Source organism: Peromyscus eremicus, chromosome 23, assembly GCF_949786415.1.
Source record: "Peromyscus eremicus chromosome 23, PerEre_H2_v1, whole genome shotgun sequence".
Taxonomy (NCBI): domain Eukaryota; kingdom Metazoa; phylum Chordata; class Mammalia; order Rodentia; family Cricetidae; genus Peromyscus; species Peromyscus eremicus.
This window is the reverse complement of record NC_081438.1, coordinates 35,765,599-35,786,153: the sequence shown is the minus strand read 5'-3', so window position 1 is coordinate 35,786,153 and position 20,555 is coordinate 35,765,599. Positions and strand designations below refer to the sequence as shown.

At 40.7% G+C, this 20,555-nt stretch overlaps 1 protein-coding gene and 1 pseudogene across 1 annotated transcript in view; one reads left to right on the top strand and one right to left on the bottom strand.

Annotated features, from left to right (window-relative positions):
- Positions 1-2,526: 2,526 nt before the first annotated feature.
- The window catches only part of LOC131897941 (cytochrome P450 3A11-like), a 38,774-nt gene continuing 20,745 nt past the window's right edge, over positions 2,527-20,555 (bottom strand). The window contains exons 4-14 of the mRNA XM_059248971.1: positions 17,833-17,932; positions 15,182-15,295; positions 15,008-15,096; positions 14,566-14,714; positions 12,645-12,772; positions 11,681-11,750; positions 9,579-9,739; positions 8,602-8,828; positions 8,062-8,064; positions 6,974-7,136; positions 2,527-2,622 (exon numbers count right to left, since the gene is read on the bottom strand). Of these exons, the coding sequence (XP_059104954.1) occupies positions 2,527-2,622; positions 6,974-7,136; positions 8,062-8,064; positions 8,602-8,828; positions 9,579-9,739; positions 11,681-11,750; positions 12,645-12,772; positions 14,566-14,714; positions 15,008-15,096; positions 15,182-15,295; positions 17,833-17,932 (1,300 nt within the window). The remainder of the gene's footprint in view (positions 2,623-6,973; positions 7,137-8,061; positions 8,065-8,601; positions 8,829-9,578; positions 9,740-11,680; positions 11,751-12,644; positions 12,773-14,565; positions 14,715-15,007; positions 15,097-15,181; positions 15,296-17,832; positions 17,933-20,555) is intronic.
- LOC131898677 (eukaryotic translation initiation factor 1-like) lies at positions 4,059-4,408 on the top strand (annotated as a pseudogene).

Genomic DNA, 20,555 nt, shown 5'->3' with positions numbered 1-20,555 from the left:
CTGGGGAACATCTGGGGATGGGTCCTAGAGGCAGGCATCACTGGGTATGAACAGAGTCACTCACCTCTAGGTCAGAATAGAGCTGGGGGTACAAGTTGTTATTAATGGTCAGGAAAAAGGCTAAAAAAGGAGATTAGATTTAAGGTCCTTGTTTGAAAAAAAAGATAAAGAGTAAAGAGGATGTAGATAAGAGGTAGATTATTGAATCTGCTCTGAGAAGAAAAAAGTGAAGATGTAGATATGGTATAGATAAAAAGGTGATTATAAAATCTACTTTTAAAAGTCAAATAATAGTTTTAAATAATTTACACTGGATTGGATTTTTGTATATTGTATTCAAATTATGTATATTGATACCAGTTTGAAATTGATTTTGTTAGAATATATTGTACATATATTTCCATATTTTTCAAGGTATTATACCTATACAGTTCATTTAATAATGTAATGTCATTTGCTAATCATTGAAATGTTATTGTTAACAACTCTTTAGGATGTAAAGAAATGAAAATTAGTGGTTACTCATTACAATTGAGCTTGTAGTCATATTAGGTATGTTTTTAAGGTCAAGCAGAGATATAGTTTAGATAGACAGGTCATCTTCAAACCCTTCAGAGATCTACAGAATATAGCATTTAAGATGTTTTAATGACATAGATTTTTATTTTTTTATGACTATAAGACTTGTCTACCCCTAGCAGCACCAATCAATTTCAGAGAAAATGATGGGCATTGAAGAAATTCCATATAAAGTTAACTTTCACTGTGGCAAAAGTTAGCCACTAGGCAAGAAAGTGCCCTCAAATCGACTGCTGACAGTATGCTGTCCAAAATGGAAAAGCAGGACACAAAACAAATGACTGCTGATCCTTGCCAAGACAAGGTAGGAAGGCTCTTTAGAAAATCCTCTTCACAAACGAGTCTATCAGATATGTTAAGCCTGTAGGCTGAAGATGATACCTGAAAGTTGCAGAAAAACCACAGGTGACTGAACAGGCAGCTGGCTGTTTCTGTCACATTTTTTGGAAGTTGCTTGTTTGTACCTCCTGTTTTACTAGGTAATATTATTCCCTTCTCGGGTATCTGAGGGAGTTGAAGATTAGATAATTGTATTACAGTTTTCCTTGTCAACAATTCTAAAAAGAAACTCATTAAGAGGTGTTAAGTGTTTAACTTTGAAAGACATCAAAAGATAATTTTTGGTGGGTAATATAAATTAGGATAGAAGGTGAATTAGGTACATTTTGGACTCACCAAAATAGGATAGACAATGGAATCTTTTCTCTGAATTAGTCAAATGCAAGTGGACTAGACATAAGTTAGGATAGAAAGCGTATTAGGTACATTTTGGACTCACCAAACTAGGATAGATAATGGAATCCTTTCTCTGAATTTGTCAAATGCAAATGGACTAGACATTGTTGATGTATTTATTGCTTGTATGTATTGTATATAGTTATTGTACTTGTTGTATATAGTTTTTCTTATTAGTTATAACTTTTTTATTATTTGGAAAAAAGGAGAAATGTGGTAATATTTTATCTGTGTCCCCCAATAAAGTTTATCTGAGGATCAGAGGAAAATGTCAGCCACTAAGGTAAACATAGAGGTCAGGCAGTGGTAGCCCACACCTTTAATCCTATCCCTCAGGAGGCACAGATCAGACTGGATCTCTATGAGTTCAAGGCTACACTAGGAACAGAGGCAGGCATGGTGGCACACACCTTAAATTCCCAGCACTAACCATAAATGTCTGGGGGTCTGTACAGAGAGACAGGAAGTGATGTAGCTGAGTGGAGTGGAAATGAGATGATAGAACAAAAGGCACATAGGCGTGCATGTACAGGAAGTAGGTCTCTTTGGTGGAGGATCTCCAAGGGGCAAGAATGTGGCTGGCTTCTCTCTGCTCCCTCAGCTTTTCACTCCAATTTCTGACTCCAAGTTTTTTATTAATAGGACCTATTAAGATTCATGTTATGGAAAGATCTGGGAGGAGTTAGAGGAGAGGAATTAATATGATCAAAATACATTGAATGAACCTCTTACAGACTGTAAAAATACATTTTGTTGGGTTTTTTAAAGAGATGTTAATTTATATTTTCAGCATAACAATATTGTAGAATATTGGAGCTAAAATACAGGATACCAATTTTACAATTAGAGTTGTTACAACAGTTCACATTTTCATTAAAATTTATTGATCAAAATACAGAGCCATGGTACTCTCAAAAGAGCTCAAAGGAAATTGATGGAGACAACCAGATGTGGGTCAAGATGGTCCCATGAGGACCAGAGAAGGTGAATTTCTCATTCTGTCAACTGATTTAGTCATTTCCTTTACATTAGATGGTACTCTGTATTGACACAGAGAAAGCTGAATGGATGTACGGGATCCTTAGCCATGCATCAAGGCTAGTCTGTTAAGCCTCATCTTCATCTAGGCTTTATTCATGAAGTAAATTAAAGATTCCAGTGTTCTTACATATCACCTTCTTGAAGAACATAGCAGAAGTCCTTGAAAGAAAGTCATACTCCAGTTATGATCACATCCCGTGGTACAACCTTTAGAACAATAGGTTTTGCTGGTAGAAGAAGTAGTTCTTTGTCTAATTTCATAGGTATCTGCAACAGTTTAAGAAAAATATTGAGAATCAATGAGTGAACCAACAACAACCCCTAAAGAAATGTAAAAAACCTTCCAGGATGATGATGCTATGCAGATACATATAAGCTTTATTTATGGTCATGTGCTTGTATTACCTTATTCTCCAAGCTGTGTCAATTAGATGTTGAAAGCATGCTTCCAAATTTGGATAAGGTAAAATATTTGCTGAGACTATACTATATACAGGGCCTGAGATGAAGTCATGTTGGTTTATGTTATTTCTGTTCTGTGCTAAGAGTAAAACAGATGAGTTTAATTTCTGTTTTGTTTTGTTTTCTTTTTTCAAGACAGGGTCTCACTCTGTAGCTGTGGCTGTTCTGCAACTCACTCTGTAGACCAGACTGGACTTGAACTCACAGAGATCCAATTGCTTCTGCCTCCTGAGTGCTGATATTAAATGCATGCACCACTAAGCCCAGTGAGTTTAACATATTTGAGCCTGATTCTTAGTTAATATGTCATAATGTTTTGTTTAAGTTCTGAAAAGTAATTTTTGTTTTGATGAAACTTGCAAGTTGAACACTGAGAGGGTAAATTTCACCTCTGTGAACAGTCCTCAGCTCCTAGATCATATGTCACCAGTACAGTTGAGCCCATTCAGGTTAAGTCTTTAGGAGGACAGATATTTGCTTGCTTTTCCAGTATCTATTCTTGGCTTTCACAGATGGGTTGATTGAAGAATTTTGAGTCCTACAGTGTTTTTAATGATGTTTTAGGCTAATGCTACTCAGTGATGGAGGGGGAAAGCCTCCAACCAAGTTATCTTCTGGTCACAGGAGAAAGGAGGGGAACAAAGTTGTCATGGAGATAGAGAATTGTCAAATTTAAAATGAGTGAAATTGCCAGACAATCTGTCACATGACAGGTGTGCCATTGGCTCTGAAAATATGAACATTCCTTTGTCTGTCTTAATCCTTATTCATGCTTATGATTTAAATGCTTTCATGAGAAAGTACTAACCTAAGTGAGGTTGTGTGTAGGTAAAGCCATACAACTGCCTTAAATCAGAAGTCACAGAATAAACATTGTCATTCCTCTATTCATCCAGACATAAAACTAATTGACAAAGAGAAGACACATTCTAAATATACACATCCCATAAATTTTACCCATCCCTTTGCATGAAACAAGTTTTTCAGGAAAATGTAAATCCTTCTCTAAATGTACCATATACTTCTTTTTAAAATTTAAGTAATGTGTGTGTGTGTGTGTGTGTGTGTGTGTGTGTGCTTTCCTTGAATGCATAAAAAGATGTGCATAAGCCCCAGTCACTGAGCCGCCCCCGAGGACTCAGCTGCCTCCCCCTTAAGCCCCCTCGCTTCCCGACGCTCCGTCCCCCCCCCCCCGCCCGCCCGCCTTCTCCCGCAGCTGTCTTCCACAGGCCGAAAAGGAATCGCATTGTATGTCCGCTATCCAGAACCTCCACTCTTTCGACCCATTTGCTGATGCAAGTAAGGGTGATGACCTGCTTCCTGCTGGCACTGAGGATTATATCCATATAAGAATTCAACAGAGAAACGGCAGGAAGACCCTTACTACTGTCCAAGGGATCGCTGATGATTACGGTAAAAAGAAACTAGTGAAGGCGTTTAAGAAGAAATTTGCCTGCAATGGTACTGTAATTGAGCATCCAGAATATGGAGAAGTAATTCAGCTACAGGGTACCAATGCAAGAACATATGACAGTTCCTGATAGAGATTGGACTGGCTAAGGACGACCAGCTGAAGGTCCATGGGTTTTAAGTGCTTGTGACTCTCTGAAGCTTAAGTGAGGATTTCCTTGCAATGAGTAGAATTTCCCTCTGTCCCTTGTCACGAGTTTAAAAACCTAACAGCTTGTATAATGTAATCATTTGGGGTCTGCTTTTAACTTGGACTAGTGTAACTCCTTCATGCAATAAACTGAAAAGAGCCATGCTGTCTAGGCTTGAAGTCCCTCATTTACACAGGTCCAGCCTGAAACACAGCAATAACAATGTTTCAGCCCAGCCCAGAGCCCCAAGTTCATAGGCTATGTCTGCCCAGAAACTCCTCAGCTCTCCCTCTACAGAGTCTCCTGCCCTAGGAGAATGTCATCACTTGAGCAACCCAGGTAAACAAGAGAATGGGTAACACCACAGCAGCTATGCCACGAGAGGGAGTCTGGTAGGAACCCCCGGTGTCTGACCAGGTAGGCAGAATTCAGAAAGGGCTACCTTTTCTGAGGTCATGGACATCTGGCTCACCACCAGGGTAATCTTTAGCTAGGTAATATCCTAGCTAAGGGATGTCGAAACAGCTGAGGGTGAGGCCAGCCTAGTATCAGTTAACTTACGACAAGGGAACAAATACCAGACTGATGCCATCAGTCACGTGGCTAGCTGTGGAGATTTTAACTCAGCTGGTGGCAGGTGCCCAGTGCCATGTGAAGGAACAAACTGATTTTTTTGGTTTTCTTTTCCCTTCCAGTTTTAATGTTATAATGTATTTAAACCCTTATTTAAATAAAACTTGTTTTCAGGGAAAAAAAAGATGTGCATAAAATATATACACAAGTGTTCCTATTAATTTTTAAATTACTTCAATGTTTTTATGGAAGAATATTATAATTGTAAGCTATACTTCAAAACATTTACCAAAGGCTTTCAACGCAGAAAGTTTTCAGAAAAAAAACCTTTTGGAGATTGTGGAAGAATGATATGAGGTGATATAGAAAGGACAGGGGATGTCCTTCAATACTGAGAGGACAAACACAACTAACCTGGAGGCTTTAATCACAATGTATCAGCGTAGGTGAAAAAAACAACCTGCAGTAGCCGAAAGTAGAGTATAAAGAAATGAGGAAATAAACCCAGGAGGAAGAGTCATTGGGGAATGAACAAGAACTTGAAGTATAAGAACAGAATATGAAGGAAAGGATACATGATTTATGGAAATATGACAGCTACCTCTTTTCTGGAGCAGAGCTCTTGAGAATTGAGGCAGAAACATCAAGATGCCTCATAAGTTTGAAGTTCATCATAACCAGCAAACTTTTCAAGATTTTTTTATTCTTTTTTTATGTATAGGAGTGTGTTTCCTATATATGAGCATATACCACATTGTGAAGTCTCAAGAAAAGCCAGAGAAGGACATCAGAGGTACTGGAACTGAAGGTACAAATGGTTGTGAGTCACCAAGTGAGTGCTGGGAACTGAACTCAGGTCATTTGTAAGAGCAGGTAGTGCTCTTAACCACTGAGCCATCTCTTGAGTCCCAACAATTGTGTTTTAAAATAATGACACTTAACTTGGCATCACATGGGAAGTCAGAGATGAACTTTGGGTAAAGCCATTTGGGTAAATTATTTTAGGATTTAACAAATAGTCATTCATCATGAATTTCCACTTTTGTTTTCATACAGGATGTCATGTAGGCCATGCTGGCTTCAAATTCACTAAGTGGCCATGGATTACTTGAATTTCAGACCATCTTTCCCCCACCCAATGAGTGCAGGGATTCCAGGTATGCGTCACCACTGCTACTTCATGTTATCCTGAGGATTGGAACCAGGACTTTGTGCATGATAGGTAAGCACTTTTCCAACTGACAATCATCCCTAATTCATATATGAATTGTTAATGTACAGCTAGTGGTTGACAAGACTGTCAGAGAAGGGCTTTTGTGAGTTCCTGAAGAAGAGTACACCACTCAAGAAACATGAAGACATGATCACTGCACCTCTTGATGGCATGTGACATATCCAATCTCCAATGGACATGACTAGAACTTCAAACACAATGCATGTAATCCTGTCATACTGGCCTGCACTAAATCTTCATAATGCTACAGTTGTGCTCTATATTGACACAGAACCAAAAGCAACTCAGCTCATGCATGGATGAATGTAGTGGGTAGCCATTCCAGCTTTGTTCTGGAAGTTCCAACCCCCATTGAGACTTCGGCAACTGTCACGCCTACAAGGCGGGGCCAAGGGAGGCGCCTGGGGACCCGAGATCCGGATCAGCGAACGCTCTCTTGGTTCCAGGACGCTGGATGGTGGAGGTAGACAGAGGAGAGCTCCAGAGAACACCACTGGACTGTGATACACCTTCCCCAGACCCCGCGACCTACCTATCCCTTAATTTGTAAGTTACGCCATTAAATAAATCTCCTTTTAACTACGTGGAGTGGCCTAAATAATTTCACCAATAGATGAAAATAACTCATTTGGCCATAAAGCAATTTACCAAACCTCAAACAAGCAGATTCGTTTTGACAAACAGAACCTTCAGTTGAAAAAAACTGTCTCCCACAAAACATCATTTACAGAGATAGTCTTCCCCTCACCTGTGTTTCTTTACAAGGCTGGAAGGAGAAGTTCTGCAGCACTTTAGTGAGAGCAAGTTTCATGATCATGAGAGCAAACCTCATGCCAAGGCAGTTCCTGGGTCCATTACCGAAGGGCAGGTATACATAAGGATTGATGCTGCCCTTGTTCTCCTTGCTGAACCTGGAGACACAGAGTAATGATAAGTCAACAAAAGGTAGAAGCATAAGAGCTACATACATGTGTTTGTCTTTAGACATCTAACTGGTAATATACAGGTAGTTTGGGAAAGGTTCATTGAACTTTTGCTTCTAGGTATTCGGCTGTGAGAAATTGTACACTAAAGGTCCTTTCCATCTCCCTTGCCCTGTAAGAGTTTCCTGATGGTAGATAAGACAACTGCTGTTTGAAAGAAAATTTATCCTCTGTGTCCACTAGTGTAATTATGGTGTTATGGGATAGGGGTAACCAACCACTGTCTGGTTAGGTTGCAGTTCCAATTTACAAAGGGAATTAATGCCTGGTACTGCAAATATGGTCAAAATCTAATGGCTATGGAGGTCATAGGCTCTAAGGGTGAATATAGTACTGTTGTTTTGCTAAGTGGACATGGTATCAAACTGTCTTCCAAATATTTATGTTTATATACAAAAATTAGTGCTGCTCTCAGCCTTGATCAGAGAAGCTTCTGATTGCTGTGGGAGACAGTTAACGCTGAGACTCATAACTGGTCAAAATGCTGAAAAACAGTGATGGTGGAGTGCTCAGCACTTAATGGGACATCAATATCATTCCCAACAAGGCTCAGAGAACATCTCAGAAGAGGGGGCAGAATAACATAAGAGCAAGGGAATGAAAGGGGTGCTATGAAACAGCACCATCTGGACAGGACACAGCATTTTACTCTTGCACACTCAAGAGCTGGGATTGCCTATACAAGACTGGACCCATGTTGATACACTCTGTCATGGATGGGGAAGGGAGATCATGAGGTGCTGCCTCCCTAAAGAGCTATTGACAATTAACCATTTCTGGGGTAGGGGGAACTTTCTCTTCAATGATATAGCTATTGGTGAGTTGTTCATTCTCCAGTAAATAATTTCTATACCTGCTACTTTTGTGCAAGCAACCCTAATTAAACTCAGGAGCCACAAGAAAAGATAAATACATGAAACAAGAGGAAGACTTGATGGGGACAAGTAGGGATCCAACATTTTGGAGGGAGAAGAGACATGGTAATGTGAGGTGAAAATGACCAAATACATTATAAAGCATGCAATTGTCAAAGAATAAAAAAAAAGGCAGGGATAGATCTCTAAACTCTAAAAGTCCATTCAGGATAATGCTGGGTTCATCTCTGAAAAGCATGTGCCATTAAGACTGAAGGAAAATGGGTTCCTGCCTCACACTTTAGTTGGTCATTTGCAACTTGAGGTAAAAGAAGAAAAACACTCTGTACTTAAATTCTCATATTTTCTTCCCTGTCTCTCATCTTCTCTCCTCTGTTTCCTTCCTTTTCTCTGCCATTCTCATCACAGAATGCAAATGGATGCAAAATCACATTTAGATCATCTTCCCATAAGAGACATCATAGCATATACAGGCAAGCATGGTTCAGGGTGGTATACCACTCCTGGGATTCTAGTACCTTTCAGGGCGAAATTCCTCAGGCTCTGGCCAGTACTCTGGGTCACGGTGAAGAGCATAAATTGGTACCATCACTAAGGACCCTTTGGAAATAAACACACCATCAATTTCAACATCTTGTTTACAGGCCCGAAAAATTCTGTTAGTAATTGTATATAATCTGAGGGTTTCATTCAACACCATGTTGAGGTACTCCATCTCCATCAGTTCATCATAGTTGGGAGATGCCTGGTAAGAAAGAAAAAAATATGTGCTGGGATATTACATTAACTTTCAATAGGTCTGAATTGTACTGTTGAGTTTTCAGTAGCTCCAAAGTTGAATTCAGCATTAAAGGTCCTAGGCAATTACAAAACATTTTATAAGGTTTTTTAATTATTTTATGTGTTTAGATGTTTTGCCCACATATGTGTTTTGTGCGTCACATGAGTGTAGTGCCCACACAAGTCAAAAGAGGATGTCAGATCCCTTGTAACTGGCATTACAAATGGCTGAGACCTGCAATTTGGGGACTGGGAGTCAAACTAAGATGCATCTTCTAAAAGATAAGCCAGTACTCTTAACCATTGAGCCATCTATCCAGCCCCTTACAAAATGGTTAGAATAACTATCACTTGGGGCTTAAAGATGTCTCAATTTGTGAAGTGTCTACTATGAAAGCCTGAGTTCAGATACACATCATTCATAAAGTCAGACACAGTTGCACACATCTATAATCCCAGCAGTGGGGTGGGGGACACAGAGTAAAAGCCTGCCTGGTGATCATTGGGCAGACTACCTAACAAATTAATGTGCTCCAGGTTCATTAAAAAAGCATGTCTTAAAACATGGTGGATAGTGATTTAGAAATATACCCAGTGTAGGACTAGGATACACACACACACACACACACACACACACACACACACACACACACACACACCACTGAGGGTGATCAGTGTCTCATTTTCCCTCCTCCTCCAAGCACCATCCATTCACCTTATTGGGCAGAGTCTCATCAATCTCCTCCTGCAGTTTCTTCTGCATATCAGGGTGAGTGGCCAATGAGTACAGGGCAAAGGCAATCGTGTTGCTTATGGATTCGTAGCCACCGAAAATAAAGATAATTGACTGGGCTATGATCTCCATGTCAGACAGAGCTGAAAGTAAGAGAATATTTCAGGAAAACAGGTCAGGGAGGACCATCACAGAGGAGATGAGGAGAAAATCAAATGAGGCTCCTGTTTCCCTAGAGATAAATATGGAGTAGCCGTTCAGTCTCCCTGGGGCTGCTGTCACTCTCACATCCCTGTGACACAGACAGAGAAGGGGAAGACTGCTTCAGCCAGGATGTCCCCTGGTTTATGCTCTGGTCCTCATCATCATCAGTGGGCAACTTCAAGACATGTAATTTATTCTGTTTAATGATTTGCCTTTATTTTTATTTATGTATATTTGTGTCTGTCTAGAAGGGTGCCATTTGTATGTGGGGGGTGCCCATGGAGTCCAGAGGAGGGCATCTGATCCCCTAGACATGGAGATTTAGAAACTTTTGAGCTTTCAGAGGTAGTTCTGGGAACTGAGCTCCAGCCTTCTGCTAGAGCTTAAGGGTTTTTTTTTATATATGTGTGTGTGCTCGCACATGGCACATGTGTACAAGCGCCCATAGAGGGCAAAGATGGCATTGGAGCCCATAGAGCTGGAGTTACAGGCAGTTGTAAACGTTTTCCATGAGTGTTGTGATTCTGTTGTTGGCAATTATTTTCTTCCAATTAGTTTAAGTGCTTGCTACTAAACTGAAACTGGACTATAAACCCACAATCAGTGGGAATTTTCAAAATTAATATCTATTTAGCAATCAAAATTGACACAGAAGGGCTAAGGACATTAATCTCAGTAGGTGGAGAGCTTGCCTAGCATGCTTGAAGCCATGGGTTCAATCCCCAGGACCGTATAAACTAGGCATGGAGGCATAGATATTAAAAGGTAGTTCTTAGACACTCCATGAATGTGAGGTCAACCTGGGCTATATGAGATCCAACCTCAAAAGGATGAGGAGATATACAAGAATTTGAAGTTATCTGATCACATGAAAGGGTTTCAAGTGGACAAACTGGAGAGAATTTGAAACACAAAATATATAATGACTTTAAAAAGCAAATATTGTGACCTAGAATATCATATTGTTATATATAAGCAATTGTATGTACTAGAAATAAGCAAATATATAAGGACGGAAGAATCCCTTTACATTAGCTACTGATGCACACATGTAGATTAAAGCCTGAAAATTAGCAACCATGATGATAATAATGTTTTTAAATTAAAATATAATCATAGCTGTGAGGTTCTAGAGATACCTCAATGGATAAGAACATTTGCTGCTGCATAAGCATGAAGACCTGAGTTTGAATCCTCAGTCGCCATGTAAAAAGGCAAGTGTGCTAACACACACTTGTAACACCAACTCTATGGATTACCGGTACCTTCTGACTGCCAACCACCTCCAGGTCTAATAAGAGACACTGTGTGGAGGAAATAGGGCAGAGAGTGGTTGAGGAAGACACTTGGTGCCTTCCTCTGGCATTCACACAGGCATGGGGTGTACACATGTGCACACAATGCATATGCTACCCTAAGAAGATAAAAATCTATAAGTGATTTTTAAGTGTGTAAAAAAATGAAGAGAACCAGGGTGTTTGTACAAAGAGGCCTCTTATTCAATAAACAAAGAAACGTAAATCGTTAGCACAGATTAAGGTAGAGAACACATGTACAGCAGGGGCTCCAAGAAAACACCAGCACAGTTTGGGTGCATGCCTCCTGACTGGATGTTTGGAATCAGATGTCTAGGCAGAGTTCCCAGTCAGTGTGCTGGGAAAGACCTAGGTAACACACAGAGACCACTGAAGATTCCATCATGGCTACGCTTCATGTGCCCCTGTGCTTCTAGAATATTCCCTGGAGACAGTAGCCATGTCCTTCTGCCATCAACTCCGCAGAGGTATTCTTCTGATAGAAAACCTTCCCACACATTTTCTAAGCAATCTGACCACTGCCTGAGAGCTTCCTTGTCCATAGACCAGAGAGTCCTTGTTTACCTTTATGAGACTCTTTGTCTTTGCAATTGTTACGAGTGTTCATCATCAGCTGAAGAAAATCCACTCGGTGCTAGAAGCAGAAAGAGAAGTTGCAAAAACAGAAGGTCAATGGTGAGGTCAGAGGTCAGAGGTGGATCAGCCATGCAGAAGCTTTGATTACTCAAGTTAGTGTTGCTGGAGTCATCATAGAACAAAAGTACCAGTGGCTAAACCAGGAAGCCATCAAGCTAACACATCAACCACATTTACAATAAATTACAAGAGACACAAATTTAAACAATAGCTTTGATTTTTGAGAATGTTTTTGAAGGAGATGATAATAGTATTTCCCCCTTTTTAATCGTTTTTATGTATTCTTATAGAATTTCATACATATATACAATGAAATATTGTCATATCCACCCCACCATTTCCTCCATTTGATCCCTTCTCTATCCCTTATAACATTTCTTCCTCAAACTTCATGACTGCTTCTTTTTCAATAACCCACTGAGTCCAGCTGGTGCTGCCCACATGTGTCTTGCTGTGGGGCCATCCACTGGTGCAGGGGAAACCTACTGGTGGCCACACCCTCCTTCTGCAGCCATCAGCTACCAATAGTTCTTCAGTGAGGGGTGAGGCTTTCAGAGGTCCTCTCTTATCTATGCTGGAGATTTGGTGGCCTTGGTCTTGTGTAGGTATTGTGCCTTGCCATTTTTTAAAATTTCAGTCCTTATGCAAGACATTTAGTTTTCTTTCCAATTGCTAAGGGTTAATTCTTGTCTCATTTTCAATCAATTTTTCAAAACTCTAACTTATTCCCCCCCCCAGAAATGTTATTATTATCTCTCTGTCTGTTTCTCTCTCTCAATCTAGCCTTCTCTATCTACCTTTAGTGATAGGTGAAGGGAAGTACACAGCTCACATGTTCACAGCCCAACATATTATTAAACCATGGACCTCTAAGGGGACTACCACTTTTTACCTTCTGGTTAGAATACAGGCGATTTTCCTTCATTCTGTCCATTAACTTTTTGAAAAATGCTATTGAATCCTTTGGGAATATGGAGACATTTAACTTCTCATATATTGGGGTGAGGAATGGAAAGAGTACTGGAAAGGATAGATAAAAAATAAGTTTTAGTGGAAATGCAAGTTTCATTTAGAGAAATCATGAAGCAATCTAAAGAATAAGTCACCAAGCCTCAACTAGAAGCCATTCTCTCTGTGACCTTGCTCACACTGGGTCACCATCATAATGCTCCTTCTGTATTACAAGGTCTGGACAGAAGGCTCAGTGCTTAGCTCTGATTGCTGTTACAGAAGACACAGGTTTGATTGCCAGCATCAACATGGCTGCACTTAACCATCTGTAACTCCAGTTCAAGGGATTTTTATGGACTTAACAGGCAATTCATTCATGTGGGAGGCATATGTGCAGGTAAAAAAAAATACACATGAAATAAAAATAAATAACTTCCAAATTTTTAAGGCAATTCAGCTATGTAAGAGAGATGATCAAAAAGGCAGACATTAAAACATCTAACTTTGTTTTCTAATTGCGTTAGGACTAGGGAAATGCTGATCAAAACCACAGGGCCAACCCACAGCATATCCACTAAGTGCCAATGGTCAAAGTTATGGAGAGACAAGCATTGCAGAGCATGGAGAGCTTTGAACTTCCCTGCAGTTCTAGAAGACATAGAAAACACTGTGGCTGCTTTGGAAAACACATGCTCGCTTGTTTACTATGTTAAAAATGGTTACTTCTTGACTCAGCAACAATGATTCTGAATGTATTCCCCCAAAACATAAAATCAAATATTCAAACATAACCTTGTATGCAAATGCTCATGGCAGCAAAATTCATAGCAAACATATAAAACCAACCTCAATGTCCATCAACAGATATGGAATATTACTCATTCATAGACACAAGAGAGAGTGACACTTGCTTCCTTTAATTGTGTGCTAAATGACAGAGACCTGTCACAGAAACCACATAGTCTGTGATCCCATTGATGCTAAATACCCAGAATATGTAAATATACAGAAAGTGAATTGGTGGTGGCTTAGGTCAAGGCTGCTTGAAGGATGATGGTGCAAATGTGCAACATGGCTAGAACTAAGTACTCTGCAGTTGACATTGGTAATGGGCCATGTGGACCATCAGTCAATGGAGAATTCTAAGTGATCAAAGTGCTAAGAATAAATGACTGTTGAGTGCTGGGCCCTACATCTATACCAAGAGCCCCACCACTCAAAGCTCAAGGAATATCATGAAAGAGGGTGTGGGAATAAAGTAAAATCCAGGGAGGGGTGGGGTGAGATGCCATATCATGGGCATGTCATGGCCTAATCATGAACTGACCACATGCATGAGATTACCCCAATAATATTGGTCAACATATTGGCAGGCAGCACTGATTGAGCTCAAAAGGGAAGGGACATAAATTGGGAAGATGTGTTGGGGTGTCTCAGGAAAAAAGGAGGTGAGAGTTAGGGGTAGGAATAATCAAGATAGATTGTATGCCTATATGATACTGACGAAGGATAAATAAAAGAAATCTAAATCAAAGCCAGGACTGGTGGCATACACATTACTCCCTATACAGAGAAGTCAGAGTTAGGGGGATCACTATGAGTTCAAGATAAGCCTGGTCACATAGCAACTTCCAGGCCAGCTATAGCAACACAGTCTGAAAGAAAAATGAAGTTCTAAAACAAAAGTAAGGGTTACATACATTTGAATACACTAAAAATATTGGATTGTGCCTTTAAGGGGAGTGAATTATATACCAATAGATCTATTAGTTTTGGTAAGTGTGGAAGAGAAAGGCAGAACTGACTAACATGGCCACAGACAAGAGCAGTGGGTCAAAAGGCAGAAGAACCATCATACGTACCTACTGACATGTATAATGGGTTAAAAAAATTAAATCTTATGAGCTTCCTGGCCTTTTCCACAAAAAGGTCCCTTGGGTTGTTGAGGGAATCAACATTCACACCAAATGACAAGCTTGTGATCACATCTATGCTGTAGGCCCCAAACACTCTGAGGAGAGAGACAGGGGAATTTAACACATGCACCAAGAAGCCTGAAAATTTCATAATCTTGGCCAGGACAGGTGAAATCACCTCAGTACTAACCAAGTACCTTTCCCTCCTAACCTCCCCCTACCCTCGTGACCTTGGCATGACCATGTTTCTTTTCTAACTGAATATTTTGTCATCTAGTGTCTAAAGGGAAGAAGGAGCAGCTGGACCATGTGAGACACACAGATGATGACCCTTCTGCCCCAATTGCCCTTCCTCTCCCAGAACCGCAGTACATGTATCACTACTTACTCTTTCATGGGGATAGGCTTGCCTTTCTCTGCCTCTCTTCTCAAGTATTTTACCAAAATATCTCCATACTGTTCAATGATGGGGAACATCTAAGCACAAAACACAAAGGCATCCATAGTTAAGTGTGGGGACTCAAGTCTCACAAACGTTTCACCTAAAAATCCTTCCAGTCACCTCTTTGAGTTTTCCACTGGTGAAGGCAGGAGACAGCAAGGCTCGAATTCTCTTCCAATCCTCATCCTTAGACATGGAGATGGCTTTATTCATAATCCCCACTGGGCCAAAATCCTAGAGTCCAAAAAAAATACAAATTTGGCTTTCTGTAAGTCCAGAACTTTCCATAGTTGCAAAAGTGTTAAGTGGATACTGCTGTATAAAAATTAGTTACCGACTGTTTACTATGGTTCAACCCTCATGCCAGATGCAAAAATGTCAGAATTTCCTCACAGTCCATAAATCAGGTGCTCACTGGACTGCCTGATGAGATTTCAAATCTCTATATTTCAGGGTCCTTCTAAATGTAAATCTCTCTGTGGTTGTAAAATTAGTTCCATGGTTTGAGAGAAGATGGGAACAAGATATAGCAGATTCTCCAGAGCTATGCAGATGGCAAAAGGCTTGGGGACAGATGGAAAGTTATCTTTGCAACAGACAAGTTGTGCAGCTCTGTATTTACATTAGCAATATGAAAAGTCATGTTTTGATATGGGGTGTGTGCATGTTTGTGTGTGTGTGTGTGTGTGTGTGTGTGTGTTTAGACTAGAGTAGCTTTGTACATGCTGAATTAGAGACCAGAGGTCTGGTAACTTCCTGTATAAGTCTCTAGTGCATTTTTTTGAGGCAGGGTCTCTCACTGAATCTAGAAGGCTCTGGTTTGGCTAGAAAAACTAGTCAGCAAGCCCCAAGGATCTACCTATTTCCAAACACAGCTCTGAAGTAACACATGCATGCTGCTATGCCCAGCTTTTATATACATGCTGGGGATCAAAACACTGAGCCATCTCCCTAGCTGTGCAACATTTAAAGGATTTGATGCTTGGGGATTTTAAGATTTATTTTAGTATTGTATGTATATGTGTGTGTACGTGTGTGTGTGTGTGTGTGTGTGTGTGTGTGTGTGTGTATGAATAAATGCACATGTGTTCAGTGTATTCAGAGGCCAGAGGAGGGAGTTGGTACTCCTAAAGCAGGAGTTACAAGTGGTTGTGAATCGCTGGATGTGGATGTAGGCAATCAACCCCCCATCCTCTTTCAGAGCTTTCAGACACTAAGTCACCTCTCTACTCCCGGTTTGTTTGGTTCGGGAGCTGTTTGCTTGTTTAGGAATAACGTTGTAGGAATCCATTTCCCTTAATTCTTTATACAGTGATAAAATAGAAAACATAATTCTATTTCCCTAGTGGGAATTTCCTTCTACGTTCCATACGTATAATTTATAATACTGTGGCGTCTCCCAACATGCCCTTATATTAAAGTGCTCAGCACAACAGAAAGAAATGGAAATGGCTTCCACTTGGTGAAGGGCAGCTGCAAACTCGGCCTTCAGCCAACTTCACCAAATGACTCAAGGCTGAATGAGGGCCAGAGAGATGGCTAGCAGGTAAAGGGGCTTGCTGCCAAGCCCATCAACCTGAGTTCAATCCCCAGGACCCACAGGGTAGAAAGAGAGAGCCAATAGGTTTCCCCAGATAGGTTTGTGGAATAGGGATGGTTTAAAAAAGAGAGAGAACATTGAACTTAGCATCATACCTTACACAAAATTAACATCAAATAAAGCCATAGGTTTAAGAGCAAATCTCAAAAGTGTGTAATTTGTATTCAAGCAAACCCACACAGAAGGACTAGGTAAATAGTCATCAGACTTGACACTGACCCCACAATCCATGGAGAAGGAAAATGGATACAAAAGGTGAAGAGAAGAAGACAGGCTGAACAAGGCAGCTAATGGGCTAGCAAGAGGGAACTGCATGGTCAAGGAGCAGCTCTGTATGCTCAGTGCTTGTCACCACACAAATCTTGACCTGTGGTTAAATACTTCACCACGCAGACATGAGAAAGGTCCTGTGAGACAGAAAATATAAACACAATCTAGATGATAACAGTGTTCATCTGCAACTAGATTACAATAATGTGGTATATTTATACTTCCTATTAGCAAAATGAATGCCCAGACCCTGCTTGTATATTATTGTGGAAACCACCGTGAATCTATATTTATTTCATTTTTTAAATTCATTAAGTAGCCAGGAGGTGGCGGTGAATGCCCTTAATCCCATCACTGAGGAGGCAGAGGCAGGCAAATCTCTGTGATTTCGAGGACAATCTGGTCTACACAGTGAGTTCTAGTATAGCCAGGACACAGGAGAAACCTTGTCTTGAAAAACTCAAAATAAAAAATAAAAACAAATACCTGGTATAACTGGGTGGTGCTGGCGCATGGCTTTAATCCTAGAATTTGGAAGGCAGAGGCAGGTAGATCTCTGAGTACTGGCAAGCCTGGCCTACAGAGTGAGTTCTCTAATAAACCAAACCAATCAATCAAAATCAATTCAATAAGTAAAATATAAAGTTGTGCATTAGTAAATGGGGGAAGCTGGAGATATGGCACAACAGTTAAGGGCACTTGCTGCTCTTCTGGAGGAGCCAGGTTCAGTTCCCAGAACCCATGTCAATCCACTCACAACTGCCTAGAACACCATACCCTCTTCTGGCATTCACAAGAACCCACACACATATAACATTCACTCATATGGACATACATATATACACATAAATACAAATAACAAACATGAATCAACTTTTTAAATTAAAACAAAGTTACCTACCCGTCTGTTTGTGAAGACAGAATAGCATTCCTTCACTAGTACATTCTTGATCATCTCTGTGTCTGTGATAGCTAACACAGGTGTATGACCATCAAACAACCTGTGTGGGGAAAACAGCTGATTAACCCAAGCCAGGTTCTGAAGCCAGAACCCCAAATCCAGACTTTGATTCTCATGTTATGTGACCCTCACTCTGGTTATACAACACATTGTCACAGGAGGTCCCAGTCCAACTTAGGGAGTCTGACCAAGGATCCAGTAGAGTCTTTGTAAAGTGATAGGTAATCTCAATCAAGACACTACGAGTCACTTAAAGACAAAATACTTCGTAGTTGGAATCTAGTAGAGTCATTGCATCTAAGATAAACATTAGAATGAAAAAGTTGCTTCTCACTCTATCTAGGGCAATGGCAGAATATATTAGTTGTTTGTTGAAGGTACCTAGACCTTTATGAAATCATAGCAGAGAACAGTGACTATTTTCTATGATTCGTAGGGTTGTTTTTTTGAAGGGGTTTTCCATCTGTTGCATGACTTTAGTCACTAGACTATCCAGGCATGCTTGGAGGTCTTGAATTATTGAGTACTGCAAACAGTGCACAGTAAGGACTGAAGTAGCTGGGGTGTGATGACTTCCTTCAGAGAACATATACAATAGATTAAAGGGACTTTGGTATATGGAACTCACTGTATCCCACTCAGTAAATATGCTTATGAACAGAGATGCGAGGTTCAGTTCACAGAAACTATTCCTTCATGCTGCCAGAGAACCTAAAACTAAATTCTGGAAGGTCTTTCCTTCTTTGAACATCCAGTACAACAGGAAACACCAGACATTTGGCACCCAACATCGTGGGCTCAGAGATGAGAGAGATCCAGACACTCCAGGACTGGAGGTAAAGTTTGTGCAGAGCAGGCAATACTCCAGGATGGGATGAGGACATGGGGATTTCCCCACATCGGGAGCAGCAATATGTGTGGTTACTAAAGTGTTCGTTGAAAGGAAATGGAGTGAATGGGGAAGAAAAACGGCTTACAGAGCCTTTGGTGTTAGTTAAAAGGTATTGTTACTGGTTTCATGCAACTCCTCATGTTCAATTAAAACTGACTGTGGAAGCAAGTGTGGAGAGCTTAATAGAGCTCATCAGAGAAAGAAGCCTATATCAGTCAAGGTTTAGTTCCAGTTGACCAAACCTGAATGGAATTTCAATATACCCGAAGTTAGGGAGAGTCTTAAAATCCACTGCCAGATTCTAACGGGGGATCTCAAGGACCCAGCATTGTGACCCATTAATTTGGCCAAAAGTAATAGCATATCACAAGAACCAGCTGAATCCCAACAGCCTTTTTAGAGCAGCTGGTGGAGGCATTGAGGACCTACTATCTGATGGATCCCCAGATAGCTGATAACAAATCTACTGTGATTCTGGCCTTTGTTAATCAGGCCACCCCAGACATTATAAAGAATCTACAGAAAATTGATAATCTAGTAGGGAAAACTTTATCTGAACTGCTAGAGGTGGCAGCTAAGGTATACAACAACAGAGCGCCTCTGGGCTGAAGAAAATGAACAGGGGAAGGGGAGGGGACAGAATAAAGGCTTCAGAGGATGAAAGGCAGAGACAGCTGAGGCAATAGGCAGTCACATGACATGGCATGCTTATTCCTAGCAGTCACAGTTTCAGACCCAGAGGAAAGACAGAAGCAACTATGAAGCCTTAATGGGAACCAAGATAATCCTTCCTTCCAGAGAGAGATGCCCCCTCTGCAGAGAGACCAATGTGCCTACTCTAAAGAAATGGACTATTGGGCAAGGAATTGCCCTAATAAAGAAGGACATAAAAAGCTGCCTCCCCAGGTGTTAACAACAAAAGAAGAGGAAGAAAGTGATTGAAGGGGGCGGGGTTTGAGTCCTTTCCCCATACCTAGGGTAATATTAAAATTAGAGAGAGGCCTGTCCAATTCATGGTTTATACAGGCACACAGCATTCAGTTCTGACAGAAACTATGGGCCCTATAACCAAGAAAAAGGTATGGGTACAGGGAGCCACCGGCATGAACCAATACCCATGGACTACCCAAAGACAGGTGGATCTTGGCTTGTGCTGGGTATCCCATTCTTTTCTGGTCATGCCTGACTGTCCATAACCCCTTCTAGGAAGAGACTTGCTGACTAAAATTGTAGCTCAAACAACATTTGAATAGGATGGGGTGGCAGTAACAGACTTAAAAGGAAAATCAAAACAAGTCCTGACAGTACAATTGGAAGATGAATATAAAGTGTATGAACAGCCATCCCCATGCCAAGAATTATGTCCTTGGCTGAAATTATACCCAGAGACATTTGTGGAGATGGGGGGCCTGGACTGGCTCAACACTGACCCCCATCTTGGTGGAATTAAAACTGTGGGCTGCCAATCTGTCAATATCCCATGTCAGCAGAAGCACAGATCTATCACCACCACCACCACCACCACCCGGCCCCCACACACACACATTCATTGCCTGCTTGACCAAAAGATTTTAAAACCTTGTCATTCATCCTGGAGCACCCCTTGCTCCTGATCAAGAAGCCAAACTCTGAGACTACCGCCCAGTCCAGGACTTGAGAAAGGTTAATAAATGGGTCATTGACGTTCATCCCACAGTCCTGAATCTATATACTCTTTTGAGTTCATTGTCACATAATCGACAATGGTATCCTGTGCTAGATTTAAAAAATG